This window comes from Poecile atricapillus, chromosome 7 (assembly GCF_030490865.1).
Source record: "Poecile atricapillus isolate bPoeAtr1 chromosome 7, bPoeAtr1.hap1, whole genome shotgun sequence".
Taxonomy (NCBI): Eukaryota; Metazoa; Chordata; class Aves; order Passeriformes; family Paridae; genus Poecile; species Poecile atricapillus.
The window spans coordinates 23,085,519-23,103,123 of record NC_081255.1 but is presented as its reverse complement, the minus strand read 5'-3'; the positions used below and the strand labels follow the sequence as shown (position 1 = coordinate 23,103,123).

Genomic DNA, 17,605 nt, shown 5'->3' with positions numbered 1-17,605 from the left:
TCCTTTCCCTGAGGAAAGGGTGGGATGTGTGGCTGTGGAGGGGCCCTTTGGCCACTGGGGGAAGAGGGGCCATCCTGTCCCTGTTGCCAACAGCTCCAAAGTGCTCTTGCTGGCAATGGGCTTTCTGTTGTTTGAGCAGGCGTGGGACCAGGGAATGGGGAGCAGGGAAGGGAGCTTCGGGCTCCCTCTTACTGCAGAGGCAAAGCCAGAAGCAGCCAGCATTTTCCCTGCCTGGCCTGTGGCTCTGCCAGCTTCGCCCACTCAGCTGCCCCATCACCTCTGGACGCAGGAGCAGGTCTGTGTGCCAGCAAACACCCATGAGATGCTGCTTTGACAGGCAGATTTCTCAGAGTTTCACTGACCCCAAGGCAGGACTGGCAGGGAGAACTATATTGATAATTGGCAGGTGTGCATGGGGGGTGCCGAAGGTGGTGGGGCACTCCCATCCTCTGGGACCCTCACGGACAGGTGCTGTTCACTGAGCTGTTGCTGCTGCTGCCTGGCCCAGAGACCTGCCAGTTTGCTGCATGCTTTAAACACCTTTCTGCTGGAATCCCAGCAAGACTTTTATTTTCCTGTACGACGCTTTCCTGCTGCCTCAGCCCCAGATTCCCTGGGCGGGGCTGGCTGTGTGCCCCGTCCCAGGTGCGTGGACCAGAACCTGGATCAGGCTCAGGCTGCTTTCCTCCAGCGCAGCATCTTAGATGCCACAGGGTGCCCCCTCTCCCTCTGGAGGCCCCCATCCCCTCCCAGTGTCCCGCTGCCCCCCGGCACCCCGCAGTGCAGCAGGCTGTCCTGCCGGCGATCCCGGGCGGCCACACGGCTGGGGAGGTGCTGGGGCGCGGCTGTTAATGTGTAACTGGCACCGCCACCTTTCACCGCCCCGGGAGCACCGGGGCCGGGCGGGAGCCAGGCTGGGTCCCGGGCGCTGCCGTCTGCGGGGCCCGCGTGTGGGGACCCTGAGCCGTGCGGCCGCGGCCACACCTCGCCCGGCACGGCCGGCTCTGCCGGCTTCCCGGCTTTCCCCGAGACTTGTTTTTCTGGCCGGAAGTTTCCTGGAGCCAAATGGCTCCTACCTGCCTGCTCTGCTGGTTTTGTAGCCTCCTCTGCGCCTGGTCAGTGGGGATGGGACAGCCCTGCAGCCTTGATCACCAGGTAGGGGGGCCGCGGGGGCTGCGGCGCGGGCAGCAGCTGGGGATGGGCAGGGCCCCCGCTCCTGGTCCTGCTAGCACAGCTGGGGTGCCCACGGGGCAGCAGGGCCTGGCAAGCAGCTCCTGCTCTGCACAGCTCAAGAGAAGAGGAGCGATGAAAACCCTTGGGAGCCAGCGGAGTTAATTGGGAGATGTGCTCTGCCGGTGGCCGCCAGCCACAGGGGTGGCTCGCCCATGCCCAAAGCCTGGCTGTCCTGCTCCCAGCCTTGGGCTGAACATGTCATGTTTTCCAGCCTGTTCGCCAGAGCGTGGCCTGGCAAAGCATTGTCTGACCCATGGCATTTCTGACTGTGGGGGTCTCTTGGCTGCAGGTGTAACACAGCTGCCCATAAAGGGTGCATGGCAAGCAGCTATGAGACACATCCCTGAGGAGGTCCCAACCCCTCACTCCCTTTCCCAGTGCATGGGATCAGGCACTGCATGGGTGATGCAGTGACTGGAGCCAGGGTGATGGCAAGCATGGGGCCAGGATCCCTGAGCACCTGGCAAGGAGCAGAAAACACAACTAACCCACTGGGACAAGCACTGCAGCCAGCAGCTTGGCTGCATCAGGCAGGAGCTGAGAGAATGAAGGAAAGTGGCTGTCATAGGCCACTGACCTTTCCACTGAGCTCTCAGTTATTCCACCCAAAGGTTTGCACTGTTTTCCAAAGCCTCCCTGAGCCCAGCTGTGCTTGAGCTTGAAACAGGACCCATGTGGTGCCCCTGTGGCTTGGCCCAATTATAACCCAATCCTCAGCACTCCAGGTTTTTAAAGGGCATATCTGTTCCTCTACCAAGCAGGAACAGCAGGGTCTGATAGGAGATTTAGGTGGACAGGAGGATGAAAGGAGAGGTGAAAGAAATGGAAAGCTGAGCCAGCTGGAACATAGCCAGACACAGAAACCCAGGACTATGGACCACAGTAAACTTAAAACACAGCATCTCTGTTTGCAAGGTCTAAACACAGCACTTAGCAGCTTGTGCCTGCCCAACCAAACTTAAATTACTGACCTGCTCACTGGCAGCTTCAGATTGGACATTTGACCCCCCCACACTAAAAGCCCATGCAAGAGTAACCATGCTGGGGACTGCTCCACAAAACTGTCTGGGTTGGGGCACCCTGGTTTATTGGTAAAAAAAAAAAAATCCATCTGGGTTAACTGATATTTCCATCCTGCTCTGCTGGTCTTCTGGGACAGTGAATAGTCCTTGGTCTGTTTTGTTTCCTAATCCTGACACAGCCAGCCAGCAGTAAGCCACAGCTACTCACCGTGTATCCTCAGGAAGGTGGGATAGATGAAGCATTGGTGAATTGTCCTGCCCAGGTCGCAGGGAGCTGCTCCTGGCGTGGGTGACTGGTACAGGTGCCTATCTCTGCAGACTGGTCAGCTTCCTGCCTGTCCTTACAACAGACAAGACTCACCTGCTTCCCTGCTCCAGCTGGGAGGATGCCCAGTGTCACACAAGAGCTCCCAGGGGGTGGAGGTTGGGATCCAGGGGAGGAAAAGGAAGGCCCTCTGCAAACTGACCCTGTATGACAGCCGCCCTGTATGGAAGGACAGGGGGGTGATGACCTGCTGCCTTCCCACTCATCCATTTGGGTTTTTCCTGCAGCCCTGCATGCTCCTCTTTTACTGTTTCAGTCAGCTGCTCTCAGTCCTGGGCTGTCCTGCTCATCTTTCTCCATTTATCTAGGCCCACTCCAATCTGGCAACTCATGTGTTTTTTAAATGTGTGTGTGTCTTTGCTTATTTTAAACTCCGCAAGGGTAATTAAGACATTTGAACCCTTGGGGAATCTTTCTCTAGAGACACTCCCCATCATGGATAGCCCATCTCAGACAGTAGCTCTTTTCCCAGGGATGGGCCGACTGCAGTGGAAAGAGCCTTCAGCATGCTCCAAGTTCCCTTCCAAGAAACATTACCAGTTTGGACCTCTCCTTCAACTCCTTGGTCATGCCCCATCACAGGACTCTCTTGAAGCATTTCCCTTCCCTGCACTCTCTCAACCTCTCCAGCAATGCCAAGCTCACGCTGAGCCCAGGAGTCTTCTCCAACCTTGGGGCACTGCTTCTGCTGGACCTGAGCAGCTGCGGCATCACCTACATCCACATGGACACTTTCAAGGGCCTGGGAAATTTACACACACTGCTTCTAAGAAACAACAGCTTGCAAGAGCTTGATGTCCCTTTCCTTTTGCCGCTGAAGTCTCTTTTCCACCTGGACCTGCAGCACAACGCGCTGGTCTCTGTGGACACTTGGAGCCTGCAGCTGATGGAGACAGTCCCGCAGGTCCGTCTGGAAGGGAACCCCTGGGTGTGCGACTGCAGCGCGCACCCTCTGCAGCAGTGGCTGCAGCGCAGGCGAGGTGAGTGATGGGGATGGTTGGCAGGGGATGTATCGAACCTTGAGCATAGGAGTCTTGCTTGATCCATTTGCTCTGACCCCTGGGCAAGATCTGAGATGGCTCTCTGTCCTACCCTGTTGAGGGACAGCAAACCAAAAGGTGATGTGTCTGGTCCTTGCTTGCAGTTATGCAGGATACCATGGATTTCTAAAAATGTCAGCAGGATAATTTGGCCGCTCTTCTGGGAAATGTGTTGCACATACATCCATTATTACGTGTCTTTGTGGAGTGACCACATTTTCATTGTTGAGGGCTTGGCAGCTCCCTCTCTGGAGCCAGGTCAGACTCCAACCAACTGAGCTCAGCTCCAAGTAAGAGCATTGGGGTTTCTGTGGGTATCCATGAATTTGTCTGTATTCAGTTTAAAGGAGCTGCTGTCACAGTCACACACAGCTCCTTGGTCAGGGGATTTACTCTTTGGTTGTTCCCTACAATACGCTGAGGGTCAGCAAGTCTGTAAGGCAGAGCCAGGAGCACCTTGCAACATATCCCATCAACCCAGGAGAAAGCGGGGATCATCTTCTCTAAATTAGAGAGGAGATGGGTGCAGACCCCCATCCCACCTTAGCCTATTTGTCTCACAGCTGTGCAGGTGACCTGCTTGTCTCCTCCTTGGCTGAGGGGCCAGGACATCACAGCTCTGGATTCTCAGGACCTGGGCTGCCAGATTAAGCAGCGGTTTGTTCGTGGGCTCAGCACAGCACGGCAGATCACAGTGACTGAGAACAACAGTAAGTTGTGCAGATTCAGAGGGGTCCATAAGGTCTAGCATCTTCCTGTCCTCCATTATACTGGATGGGGCTGTGGGTGGAGACTCCCTGCTCTGCCCCACAGTCCCTGAGGCTCAGGCTGCTGGGCCACGCTGGTGCAGTGGCTTGGTGGGAGGGTGGCCAACACTTGGAGGTGTTTGCTGGCGTTGTGACAGGAAAGTTAACACGTGCCACAAAGCCACATGGAGCACAGACTCCGCAGTGATGGGCAGCAGTACCAGCCAGCTGTCAGGCAGTTTTTCCCCCAGTGTTCACACCCCCTTGGCAGCTGGGTCTTGGTGAAGAGCATCTGTATTGCTCCTAATGAAAGTGATCTAGTGCTGGCTGCACACTGCAGGCAGGCATGGGGCTGGAGAATGAGGAGCACTGGGTGTGCCACAGGCTGACCATGTGCCTTTCCTGTGTCACAGCCACTGCACTGCCGGCCAGCAAGGGGGGAAGGAGCTGGCCATACCTGGTGGGATTCCTAGCGACAGCCATTGGCCTCTCCATCCTGATCGCACTGGCTGCCAAGTGCAAGCTTGTCCACAAGAACTTCGCCAGCTACCGCCACCGGCCACTGCCCGAAATCAGCTCCATTGGTGGCAGCCCCATGGAGGATAGCAGCAGCTGGGACAGGGGCTCCTGTGGGAGCCATTCCATACCTGATGCTGCCGACCTGCAAGCTGAGGATGATGATGGCTTCATCGAGGATAACTACATCCAGCCCAGTGAGCAGCTGCCAACAAAAGAGGAGCGGGAGTTGCATCGCTCCATGTGAGCTTATGAGCTTTCAACTCAGCCACCACTGCTGTGGCCTCTTGCTGTCTCCCTAGCTCCACCCCTTTCCCACCTGCCCTTGGCTTTGGGCCCCACATGTTTGGGGCAGGAGGAAAGGAGCAGAGAGGAGGGGAGAGAGGGATGAGCTAAGAATGGTGATGAAGGCTGAAGGCAGCCAGTCCCAGAGTGTCACAGCATGACACCAGTAGGCTGCACTGTCACAAGGACACCACACCAGCTGCTGCTTTCCCAGCCTTGCTCAGATGCTGAGGCTGAAGGTGGTGCCTATTGGGAAGCTGGTTGCAGTGGGAAGACAAGCCTGCCCTGCTGCTGCCACGGGGTCTTGGGTGCTGGCCCCACTGCCCCGTGGTGCCAGACCCAGCCCTGCTCTGTCCCTCAATGCGTTGTCACTCTGAGTTGTGATTAAAGCATGATTTAGCCCTGCCTCTGCCTGCAGTGGTTTGTTGGGACTCTCCCAGTGGCAGTGCTGGGAGGCGACCCTCAGCCCCACGGCTTTTTTTGCATGTGCTTTCAAGGACTATAAATACATTCCTCTAACTGTGGTGAAGAGAGGCCACATCTGTGGCACAATGAGTGCTCTTGTCCAAACAAATATTTCACCTGCTGTGGTGAAATCATTGCAGGGCTTCTGTGCATGTCTCTCCAGCCATGGCCCTTCTTTCTTTTCTCTTTCCTCTCCAGGAAGGCAAGCTAAAAGACACCTTTTCTCTGTCAGCTCTGCAGAGCTGAGCAAACTCATCAGTGCTGCCAGTTGCAGTGCCAGGCACATGTGCTGGGACGAGATGACCCTCCCCCCCAGCACCCATTACAGAGTTCCATGTGTCTCTTTAACTGTGCAGTTGTATAAATGCGATAATTTTTACATTCTTGTTATCTTTGTGATACGATGAACAGCACATGAGGCATAGGCAACTGCAAGTTATTTCTGCTGGAGTCGGTTGTGCCTTCATCGGTTATGCTGGAGTTAAAAGAAGGGAGCAGCAGTGGCATTCACCTTTAGTAAGTGATTCATAAGGCTGTTACCAACCAGTTGGGAAGATTTCCCAGGGCACAGCCCAGTCATTACTATCCCTGATAGCTAAGGAGTCTCTCCATCATGCTCCAGAGCATGAGGTATCAACACAGGACAGCATTTCTCAAAGTTCTGCCACACAGCTAATTCCTTCACCTCCTTCAAATCTCTATTTCACTGCTAACTGCCTTTCTATCTCTCCACTCATTAAAACATTTACAGTGTCTAAAAAAAGTAAATAATACACCTCCAAGAATGTAAACCAAAGTGGAAAAATGGGTCAGGCATTGAATGGATGATACAGGCTAGAGAGCCACTTGAAGCCATGAGCAGTGGCTCAAGTCAGGCTTCTTTCAGTGGTCAGCCAGATTTTGCTCTTAAATGCCATATTTCTAAAGTGAGCTTTACTTTTGCAGTTACCGTTTCATTGTTTGTCTCCTGGGCTCATCAGCTACCCATGAAAATACACTATATACTGTATATTTGGAAATTTCTAATGTCATTTGGGTAAGAGATTTAAATCTGAGGGCTGGAAAAAAGCATGTCAGTTATCTTTTGGAAGGTATTTTCTGGGCTTTTCAATATGCTTTTCAATCACATGAATTCATGCTAGATGAAGTATTTTCTTTTTAGTCTCAGTGATGTCTTAAAAGAAGTTAAAAATACAAGTGCCCAGGCTTATTTTTCCAGGATCTTACTCACCAGTCCCTCAGCACTTAGTGGCTGGATGACTTGTCTACTTTTACCCCGCTGATAGGCCCACCCATTTATTTTTTAGCCAAGCAGACAAGGCAGGTTTTCTTGTGTGTGTGTGTGTGTGTGTGTGTGTGTGTGTGTGTGTGTGTGTGTGTGCATTTTCTGCCCCTTCTCAGGCAGCTGCAGTACAAGCAGGCAGGAACCTGGCAACTCATGTCTGAGGGGAAATACATCTGGCATGCAGAGCAGGGGTCAGAGCATGAAAAGGAGGATCCTTCTCTAGGGGTGCACCCAGGAAGCTGCGGTGAGGGCCTGGCTGAGGCTGGCTGGGAGCAGGAGCAGGTATGCAGGCAGACTGGTTCCAGGCTGTGTCAGGCAGCAGCTGCTGCTGAGAGGCTCAGCCCTGCCACAGGGTGAAACAGCTTCTCTGTAAACAAACTAGCCAGCACTGACATTTTCAGGAGGCTTTCTGTGCTCCACGTGAGAATCTTTCAGGGGCATGGCCAAATCTCAGATTCACAGAGCAGTGGTAAGGGGATCTGGATATGTCTGGGTTCTGAAGCAGAGAGAGATTAACATGCATCTGGAGGTGGGAATTGTGTATCAGGAAAGAAGTACATGCATTTTTGGGGCTGTGGTGGCATTGGCACACTATCTGCCTAAAAACCTAAAACGTAAAACCTCAGCCACATGAGGGACCCTGGGTTGTTGTGATTACTGCCCTGGGCTGAGGCCAGCCCTGAAAAGCCCTGACACCTCCTGCTCTGCAGAGAGGTCTGCGCTCAAGTATCAGCCTTCAACACAATCAACTTCTCTAACACTTTATTGTGTATGCTCACACACAACACAGGAGCCAAGAAACAATCCAGCACCTGTGCTGCAGAGGGGAGTCAGTGACTGGGCAGCACAGGCTGTACCTCTGGGCAGCTGGACACCCAACCACCATCTTCAGCCACAGTCTGTTCTCAGCCATTGTCTCCTTGGGTTGCTGTTGTGGCCCACAGTCAATCACCCTTTTCTGGCACAATTCACAGGCACTTGGGGCACATTTTGAAGGGGCTATGGAGGGGACAGGATTCACATTGACATGCAGGCAGCATGGAGCTGTGAGCTGGGCACAGTCATGCTTCTTCACAGAAACGCCCAGATGTGCAAAACAGCTGGGGTGCAGGCAGCTGTGGCCTGTCAGCACGTGAGGGCTGGTGGAGCTGGCAGTCCTTGCTGGATCACTGGTGCTGGCAGAGGGGGTGCAGCCTGGCATAACTGCACATGCACTGACACAGACGTGCAGAGCAGCAGCAATGGTGATGGTGCAAAACCATTCAGCTCTGGCCTGTCCCCTCCTGTGTAGGCACAGGGGTCCCTGCTGGACCTGGGGCCAAAGGGACAGAGGGGAAGAACAGCTCAGCTTTGAAGAGATTTAGCACAGGAGGATCTGAGCTCATCACCACCTTCTGAGCTCTTGGGCAGATTAAGGGAGGAGATGCAGAGAGAAGAGGAAACAGCAGTTTAATAAAATCTACAGATGATGTGAAAGTGGCAGAGGAAAATGTAACAGAGATACAGAGAGAAAAGCCCAAATGATGTACCTGTACATTGGGGAAAACAATCCAAGGCTTCAGGCAAAGGAAAGTCAGCAGGAGCAGGGCAAGAGCAAGTGAATACAGATGTGGTCTCATGAGATCTCACTCATGCATTGGGGATGGTTGGTCTGGAGCGTGAAGGGGTGAAGCCCTCACTGACCAGCTGATGGTGAACTCTGACAGTGCCTCCAAGTGTAACATGAACAGTGATTTGTGCTGTTAGCAAGGGAATCAGTTATCATCCTCTTCCAAATGAATTTGCCACCAGGCACCAAAAAACAATAGCTCAGTCTTGTTCCATTGCTGAGGAAACTTGGCAAATAATGAGCAAAACCAACACCCAGGGCAGAGCAACACAGGTGAAGGAAAGATGGGAGCAGACAAGAAGATGAAGAATCACAGAACAGTCTGAACTGGAAGGGGCCCAGAAGGATCATAGAGTCCAACTCTTAGGGGAATAGCCCACATGGGGTTCAAACCCATGACCTTGGTGTTGTAGCACCATGCTCTGACCAACTGGCTAAGAGGAAGAAAGGATCATGCAGGAGCATCTTTAACAGGAGGTGGGGATCTATGTCTATGGAAAGGGTAGTGAAAAGGTTAGTGGGTCTATGAGGGAAATGAAAATTTTGATGGGTAAGTTAGGCTTAAGTCACAGGACACATTCCTGGGGTGAATTGTTAGTCTGCCTCTGGGAGAGACACCTTGGTGATAAAACAAGATACCTTGTAGAGATAAAACACCAAATTAGCTCCAGGCAAGGCCCAAGTGACAATAGAAGAACTTTTCTGCCCTGCAGCAGCTGCAGCACTTGGGAGACAGAAACAGCATGGAAACAAGCAGGGACTGGGATGAGCTGCAGGGCTCCTGGCAGCAGAGGTGCCTCTGCCTGGGAAACTCCTGTGGGAGGGCACAGCACTCTCCCCTTGCACAGCTTTTGCTAAGGGCAGCCCCAGTCCCAGGATTTGGGCATCCCATCACCATCCCCCAGCAACTGCACCTTGCTGTTTGTGGCTCATGTAGCTGGAGCACCTTGGCATGATAACAGAGCCCAAACACCCAGTCCAGCACAGATAACCCATCAGGGCCTTGACACCAACAGCCCCTGATCACCCCTTTGATAAACCACAGGTGATGGTGGGCTGCAGAAATGTAACACTGGAACAGATCCTGGCATTGCAAACACAAACAGCATTTCATGTGAGGTCCAGCCATGCTATGGCTCTGGCACACACAGTCCTATGCAAATTCCACACTCCCACAGACACCAGTGATTTCTTGGGAGCAGCCCCTGCAGCCATACCTCCCACCAGGCTCCCTTGTGCCTGCTGACATGCAAAAATATCTCCTGCCATTCACCAGCTGCTAGAGGCTCTACTTCACTCAGGAGCTGGAGGCTCTGCACAGAACACAGGTTGGTTTTATACAATCTGCAATTACAGCCTCTCCTGCCAGGAGAGCATATGACACAGTTCCAGGAACTGCAGCAACTAAGCAGGTACTGGGGTCCCCGGGGTTACAGGACAGGCTCACCTTCACTCTGTAACACGGGTCACAGCCAGGCAGGCAGGCAGCTGCCACAGGAGATAAAATGCTAGCCAGGTCAGAGCCCGTCCAGGCACCCCATGCCTGTGCTGTGCCACCAGCCTGGGGCAAAGCAAACGCCAGTCATTTCCAACAGAAACACTAGGCACACTGCAGCTCTCGCCCTTCCTTGGGGAAAGGCCATCACTGGCAGGTTGTATCCGCTAAGGCTCACGCACAAGTGTCCCGGGTCAGATCAGGTTGGCCATGCTGGAGGTGGGAGGAAGCCGCCTGTTTCCAGCCAGGCGGCCGGAGATGGTGAAGACGCGGATCTCGCCGGTCTCCAGGCTCCGAGGAGCCGCCCGGCGGCAGGAGGTGCACAGCAGGTATAGCAGCAGGCAGAGGAGGATGGCACTGCCAGCAGTCAGGAGGATGACCCCGCTGGTGAACATGCTGGCCAGCGGCCGTGCAGGGCTGAGCTGCGTGGTGGTGGTGGTGGAGAGGATGGTGAGCACCACCCCGCAGACCAGCAGCACCAGGGCGCTCAGCAGCAGCACCAGGCAGTCTGAGAAGCCTCCGCTCTTCAGAAGCTCAATCTGATCCCGGCTGCGGATGCAATTCATGTCCTGGATTGCAGAGCTCAGCAGCTGCTTCAGCAGCACGAGCAGGGCCAGGAGGCAGAGTGTGGTGCCCACGGCGAGCCGCCACTCTCCAGACCGGCTGCTAGTGCTGTACAGCAGGATGATGCCCCCAATCCCGCAGGCCATGATCAGCACCACGGCCATCCCATAGCACAAGATGGACTTTTTTGGGTCCTGGAACCACCAAAGCTCCACATGCTCTTCCAAGATATTCCTCTGGATGTGGTCCACATCCGCAGGGGTGCGGGGGCTGCTCAGCTCTGCCAGTTCTGGCATGATGGGCAGCTGGGTGAAGAGGGCACAGAGGTGGCACAGATGGCTTTGTACCCTTACAGCAAATGGAGGGTCAAGGCAGCAGCAGTGGTGAAGGCAGCTGCATTTCTCCAGCAGTGATGTCTTTGTCTCATTCTTTGGATCCTTATGGAGTTTCCTTTTGCAGTGGTGCCACCTGGAGAGCTATGGTCCATGTGCTGGGGTTGAGCCCACCATCGAGGCAGGGCTGTGAAACATGATGGAGCGTTCCCAGAGCAGCACCATAGGGGAACAGCCAGGGCTGTCTCCTTCCTTTCCTGTGTCTTTCATCTGAAAAAGTCAAGAAGAGAAGATATAAATAAACAGAGACCCTGCTCCCCTGTATCAAATAATCCTGTGCCAAACCCTGGGCCTTGGTTGCTCCAGGCTGGCCTGCAGACCTTACTGTGCTTCCCTCACAGAAGCCCTGTGTGCTGGAGAACAGCTCAGCTGCACTTCTTCCTGGGAGACCTCCATGTGCTGTGGGGGAACCCCAGCCTGCCTCAAGGGTGAATCTCCTGCCTCCCCAGTGCTGTGTGCCCTGCTCAGAGGCTGCTGGCACATTGCTGCCCAAAGGACTCTGCCTGCAGCTGGTGCTGGCAGCAGGGCAGGGACTGAGCAGAGGCAGGACCCTCCTGGGATAAAGCCCCATTCACAGCTCGGCTTCACATGCTCCCTCATCAGCATCAGCCTCTTGTCACCAACTGGCTCTGCTGCCCAGAATGGGAGGTGGGGGTCAGGACCAGTGTTTAACCCTTCCACTCCAGTGGCTGGAAGAGTGAGAGCTGCCATAGTTGTATGTTCTCAGCCCTGTCCCCATCCCTGCACTGCCAGCAGTTTCCCCTCTGAAATTCCCTACAGAAATATGGTAGCTACATCTCTGGTGATCTCAGCACTCCCCTGGAAAGAGCCCTTGGCTGTGGCCTGGCACCCTGAGATTTTGCTCTCCTTGCTACTGGTCTTTGAAGTGTTTTGCCACTGGAGGGGAGCAGAGGAAGGGCAGTATTGGCTCCGAGGCGCTGTGCTTAGCTGGGCTCCCCTGGACACAGCACCTTGTCTCAGCTCTCCACTCATGGTTCCCAGGCTTGTGTCCCCGCTATCCTGGCCCTCCTCAATACTTCTTTGGGTACAGTTTTAGACCAAGAGTGGAAACCAGTTGCATTTCTCTCACATAATGTTTCTCCCTGGCATGTGAGTGCTCCAGCTGGTCCCACAGCACCACAAGGACCCTCTAGATCAGCTAGTACCCAAACCATGGAGAGGCGCTGGAGAGGATAGCATGAGAGCCTGTCAGCTATAGCTGAGCCTGGGAGACACAGGGCAAACCCTGGAGACCCCAGAACAGCCTCTGTCACCTCCTAGACAGGATAATGCACCCTTGACCACTACAGGCACACACATGAACTACTCTGAGTTCTGCAGCAGCCCATGGCAGTGTAATACAGCAGGGACAGGAACTGACTCAGGTCCCTTGTGTCAGAGCTGTGTCACTGCTCCTCAGTGGGGGGACAGCCACCCTGCCTTCTAGAGATGGTCTCAGGAGCCCATCAGCCCATGTTTAATGCGCTTTGTACCCTGCTCTGTTCGGCACTGGGGCTCAGGGCTCATTACACACAGGCAGGGACAATTTGTGACCTCCACACATGGCAGCTCTGCACACACCAAGGTTCTTTCCTCCCGTCGCTCTCCCTGTCTCTGTTTCTACAGGCTGCTTCCCCGTATGGCAATGCCTTTGCTGCCAGCAAACAGCTCAAAAGCTCCTCCATCGAGGCCCAGCCAACAGGAGAGGGGGGAGAGGGAGGACAATTGTGTGGGGAGTGCCCGAACCAGACACCGCCTGACAGTGTCAGGCCAAGCTCCTCCTGAGTCACTCCCCGGCTGTGATGGAGCATGAGGTCACTTTGGACGTGGCTCAGGGCCTGCAGGCAGCAGCAGCACGTGTCCAGGAAGTCTGTGAGCGGGTTTGCAGGCCTGGGAGCCACCCGCCCTGGGAGCCCACAGGGCTGTTCTGCTCAGCTGCTGCAGCTTGGGGAGCCCGCGCAGCCAGGGGCTGCGGCACAGAAACTGGGGTCCAGAGGGGGCACCCTGGCTGGGAGGCCTGTGGGAGACCTACAGCTTCTGGCTGGAGCCAGAACAATCAGAAAACACCAATTAGAGAGAGACAAGAGCTGTGATTGAGCATGTTGGCTTGTGCCTGCTGGGATGCACCTTGATTTTGCGTGAGACAGCAGATAGCTTGTGCTGTTGGTGTGTGCCCAGGACAAAAGTCCCCAGGAAGGTGAGGATATCATGGGGCACTATTAAAAGTAGAGAGAGGCAAAGAGACATTGAGTCTGGAGTTATCTTCTCCAGAAACCCATGCAAATCAGCTTGGTGCTAAACATTGCTCCCTTCTGCCTTTCCTTCTCCAAGCACACTGGTGCCTTATCTCCTACTTACCAGTGAATGGGCGAGTCTAGTAGATAGCAAGTTTGTAGATTAGATTGAGGTTTCAGACTAAGAGAATATAAAGCTTGGAGAAGTGCAAAGTCTGTGTTCTTCTGCTGCTTGACCTGAGTTATACGAGTCAAACAGTAAACAAAAAACCACAACAGCAAAAACCACAATGAGGGAAAATGTGATCAAAATCAAGGTACAGCACTGCATTCTCATGTTACTTCTTAAAATTTAACCATTTTAGTTTTTTATTGGCTCAGAAGAAGGACAAGGGAGCAAAATAAAACCATAGGAGCATCTGGCTGAGGAACAAAATTAGTTATCACCTTTACAAGCATGTATTTCCCAGTTTTATACTAGCCTCTATTTAGCAAATGATTTGGAGAGTTTCCCAGTGTTACATTAACCTCTATTAAACAAATTATTTGGAGAGGGAAAGGCTTCCACTGAAGTGTGCTTTCATGTTTCCTTATGTCTGTTTGAAAATGTTCTGGGAATATAATCTTTTGCTCTAAAGCCATCCACACTTGCTTCTCTAGACCCTGAGGGTTTGTGCTGCTAATAACAGTATTTTTACTCCTAGATCACTGAATAATTAAGGTGGGGTGGAACCTTGTGAAGTCACCTGCTTAAAGCAGAGTTCACCTAAAAGTCAGACCGAGCAGGTCAGGGCCCCATTCATTTAGGTGCCAAGGATGCAGGATCTATAGCCCCTCAGGGATCATTCCAGAGTTAAATCACCATCACCATGAAAACATTCCTCCTTAAATCTAGCTACAGTTTCTCATTCCTCAGGCTGGGTGCATTGCTTCCCACCCTCTTCAGAAAACTCTTTTTGTATGTTAAACCAAGGCAGCGCTACCCTGGGCTGTCACCTACCATTCCTTGAAGAAGGGATGAACCTATAAAGCAACTTTGCTGGTCTGCTTTCTTGGCATTGTGCAGCACACCACTTTGCCGAGATCAGACCGAGAGAAGGGAAGAAATATAGATGCCTGCTCTGCCATGAGGGAGGACAGCCATCCAAAGCTGCTGCCCCTTCTTTTGGTGCTCTCTGGACTAGCTGCTCTCACTGGTCTGGGACAGACCATAAGAAGCCAGTTGGCCCATCAGATTGGTGTATTTGATAGTGTGGATAGTGGGTAGTTAATCTCTACATTTACTCACTACTGAAGCCAGCACCTTCTGTGCTCCCATCTCTGTATGTAAGAGAAACAAGAGGAGAGGACCAGCCCAGCCACACAATGCTTTAAGTCCCAAGAGCACATTTTAGGAAAAAAGTGACATGCTGTCCTTCACCACTGCTGGCTGGCAGCTGTGGAGGAAGAACAGGAAAGCACTGGGAATGCAGGAAAACAAAAATATTCATGTTTTTCCTTTTTCATTGTGTTGGGTTTTTTTCTTTCCCTACTCTGACATTTAACTGGAAATTGAGGGTCATCATCAATGTGCTCCTGGCTGCAGGTGTGGGAGATGTACACTGGCTGAACGCCTTAGAATGATACATGCCTATATTTATTTACTTAAAAACTTTTTGTGCCTGACAGACTAATGTCTGACAGATAAGGCCATGGACTGTATATTAATTAACTCTTCAATTTCAGAGCCACATACAATTCAGCTCTTGAAATATTCCTCACTTCCCTCTTCTCCTCAAACCCAAGGTACCCCTTGAAACAGTGCTTACCCACAGGGTTCAGGAGGGGAAGTCTGGGGATGAGACAGGCTCCTGCAGTACTTCCTTGTACTTCCAGCCTTGGAAGGGTTTTATGCAGCTTTTATGTGGACCTTGTGAGTATCATGGAGACTGGGAGAGTCCAACAAGATTTGCTATAAAATAACAGTACACAGAATCATTTACGTGAGCAGTGTAGGTGACAGTAAACAGAGCTTTGCAATTTCAAATCTGAGCCATCTCAGCCCTCTGCTTTCCCAGTCTATCACAGCTTATTTGCTTCTTCACCTGGTCTGTCCATAGCCTGTTTGGCGTGGGCTTGCCACCACTCTGTGCCTCACAAAAGTCTTTAGTCCAGAGTAGGCATAAACAATTTCCCATAATTTCATGTAATTTTTTTCAATTTCCAGTGCTTTAGGAAGCATTTCTTTACCAAAAGAGTCAGCCCTGAATTGTTGTATGTCCCTTCCAACTGAAACAATACATCCTATTCTGTCTATTGTATTCTGGTTTGTCTATCCTAGCTTGTCTATTCTATCCTACTGTATTGTCTATTCTATTGTATTTCAATGGAAAAGGACCTAAAATGATTATCTAGTCCAACTGCCTGACCAATTCAGGGCTGACCAAATTGAAGGATGTTTTTTAGGGCATTGCCCAGAAGCCTTTTCTATACTGACAGGCTTGGGGTATCAACCAATTGTCTAGGAAGTGTGTTCCAGTGTTTGACCACCTTTTCAGTAAAGAAATGCTTCCTAAGCATATTTGATTCTGTTCTAACTCCCTATAGGCTCAAAGAGAATGAGGCTCATGTATCTTGTTTTATGGCTGAATTACTGCCAATGCACAAAGCAGAAGCTCTGAGTGTCATGGTGTCAAGGCCTTCCTGTGTACATGGGAGCATGAGGGAACATTCCTTCTCTGAGAACTCAGAACTGGGGATAGAGAAACCTGCAAGGAATGGGAGTAATGGGGCTTTTATGTGGCATCTATCTGTCTTGCCCAAAATCCTAGCAAGAGATCCACACTCCTTTGCCTGCCACACCAATTCCCAATACTTCACTTTTCCCGGGCTCCTCAAATTCCATGCAAACTTGTGCCGTTTGATTTGCACCTCTCTCCCCTGACAGATGGATAATTCTTCCCCAAAAGCAAGCATCCGTCCCACCAGTGCTCCTGCCATAAGGTGGTGGTGGACTGTCCCTGCCTTTCCCCAAGCCTTGGAGCTCTGCGCTTAAGGATGGTGGAGGGCTTGGTCAGTGCACAGCTGCCTTTCACACAGACCTAGACAGTTTTGGCACGCTCCATTGTAAAGTGTCATGTTCCCCTTCCTCCCTGTACGCTCAACAGGCATCCATTATCCTGACCCCGCAGAGCCTGTCCTGATGCGCCTCTGCCAAGTGTGGCCTGGCAGCTCCAAGGGAACAAGAAACTCCCAAGCCTTATGCGCTGAGAGGAAACAATGGCACCAGGAAGAAATGAATTGGAGGCAAGAAGCAGGGTCTCTTAAGAAGCAAGTCTGAAGCAGCCTCAAACCTGTGGCAGCAGCTACTGCTGGAGTTCCTTCCCGCGCAGCTCCCAGGGAGGAAGGGATCGCTCACCTGCGGCAGACGCTACCCACACGCGATAACCCAGCACACTTCCCTGCTCCAGGCTGGCAGCAATGGTTTTTCCTGCTTTTACTTCCACTGGATCCAGCTAATGAGAGATCCCACGGAGAAAATCTCTTCCCTTCCTCTTGCAAGTACCTGCCAAGACCCAGCTGAGGCTCCCCTTCCTGGTGCCGCGGCAGCACCGAGGTCCGGCTGCAGCCCTCACCTCCTGCCCGGGCAGGTGCATTCCCCGGCTGGGTGGCGTCTCAGCAAACCTGCTGCTGCTCTTGGAGACGCTCCAGAGCCGCGCCGGTGTGCAGGCGCTACCCCTCCCTCCCTCCTCGGGCAGGATCTGGCCTCTGGCCGCACACCGATCCTGGAAGGTGGCTCATTTCCTCCCAGCTGGAGGTGAAGGGGTGCCAGAGCCAGGGAGCAGCTCCCAGGCAGCAAGGTGAGAAGAAGCCTGAAGCTAAGCTGGCAGTGCTAGGGGATATTTGACACATTCAGCAGGTATTTGGTATTAAATAAAGTAGCTCCTGCTCTACTGTATAGGTTAGGGGCATCCAGTCATATCAGGGCTGCCTCTTTCTGTGGAAGAAGCTCAAGCAGGCACTCAAATCAGGAAAGATGTCACTGTCACCTCTTCCCACCAAAAGGCAGCTGCAGAACCCCCCTTCCTGGGAGACAGCAGCATCAGCAGAGTTTACCATGCTGCAGAAGAGCTGATTTCCCTGTAATCCGGTGGTAAAAAAATGGGTAACTATTTTGAGAGTAATCAGGGAAACAGAAAAGGATTCATTTAAGAGTTGAAGAATAAAAAAAGGGAGTAGCAGAAATGTTGAAGTCAGTAGGGGAATGGGATTCTCAGACTGATCTGGCTAGGTTTCATGATAGCAGAAGGGATCATTACCGTTAGTCTGAGCAGCTGGAAAATCTCCAGGAAAATGCAGGAAGAAGAGAACGGGACTGAACAACAGCTCTTGCCTGGCTAATGGAAAGGGAGGCT

The 17,605-nt window shown here is 52.6% G+C and overlaps 2 protein-coding genes across 3 annotated transcripts; one reads left to right on the top strand and one right to left on the bottom strand.

Moving 5' to 3' along the window:
• Positions 1-874: 874 nt before the first annotated feature.
• Positions 875-5,886, top strand: C7H1orf210 (chromosome 7 C1orf210 homolog). The gene is made up of 4 exons (XM_058842767.1): positions 875-1,155; positions 3,053-3,560; positions 4,184-4,330; positions 4,780-5,886. The coding sequence occupies exons 1-4, from the start codon at positions 1,066-1,068 to the stop codon at positions 5,127-5,129; spliced, it is 1,095 nt and encodes a 364-aa protein (XP_058698750.1). The 5' UTR covers positions 875-1,065; the 3' UTR covers positions 5,130-5,886.
• Positions 5,887-7,672: 1,786 nt separating this feature from the next.
• TMEM125 (transmembrane protein 125) lies at positions 7,673-15,146 on the bottom strand. Of its 2 annotated transcripts, none has more exons than XM_058842842.1 (2): positions 15,020-15,146; positions 7,673-11,187 (listed from the first exon to the last, which is right to left on the bottom strand). In XM_058842842.1, the coding sequence occupies exon 2, from the start codon at positions 10,879-10,881 to the stop codon at positions 10,216-10,218; it is 666 nt and encodes a 221-aa protein (XP_058698825.1). In that variant the 5' UTR covers positions 10,882-11,187; positions 15,020-15,146; the 3' UTR covers positions 7,673-10,215. The 2 variants fall into 2 exon arrangements, with proteins under 2 accessions (XP_058698825.1, XP_058698826.1); XM_058842843.1 differs by having other exon boundaries at positions 15,024-15,046.
• Positions 15,147-17,605: the final 2,459 nt, after the last annotated feature.

What these genes read in the sequence shown, in the direction of transcription:
- TMEM125 (XM_058842842.1), bottom strand. Translation starts at nt 10,881, where the DNA reads ATGCCAGAACTGGCAGAGCTGAGCAGCCCCCGCACCCCTGCGGATGTG.
- C7H1orf210 (XM_058842767.1), top strand. Translation starts at nt 1,066, where the DNA reads ATGGCTCCTACCTGCCTGCTCTGCTGGTTTTGTAGCCTCCTCTGCGCC. An exon ending in GTGGCTGCAGCGCAGGCGAG is followed by an intron (nt 3,561 to 4,183) that starts GTGAGTGATGGG and finishes TTTGTCTCACAG; the next exon opens with CTGTGCAGGTGACCTGCTTG. An exon ending in CACAGTGACTGAGAACAACA is followed by an intron (nt 4,331 to 4,779) that starts GTAAGTTGTGCA and finishes CCTGTGTCACAG; the next exon opens with CCACTGCACTGCCGGCCAGC.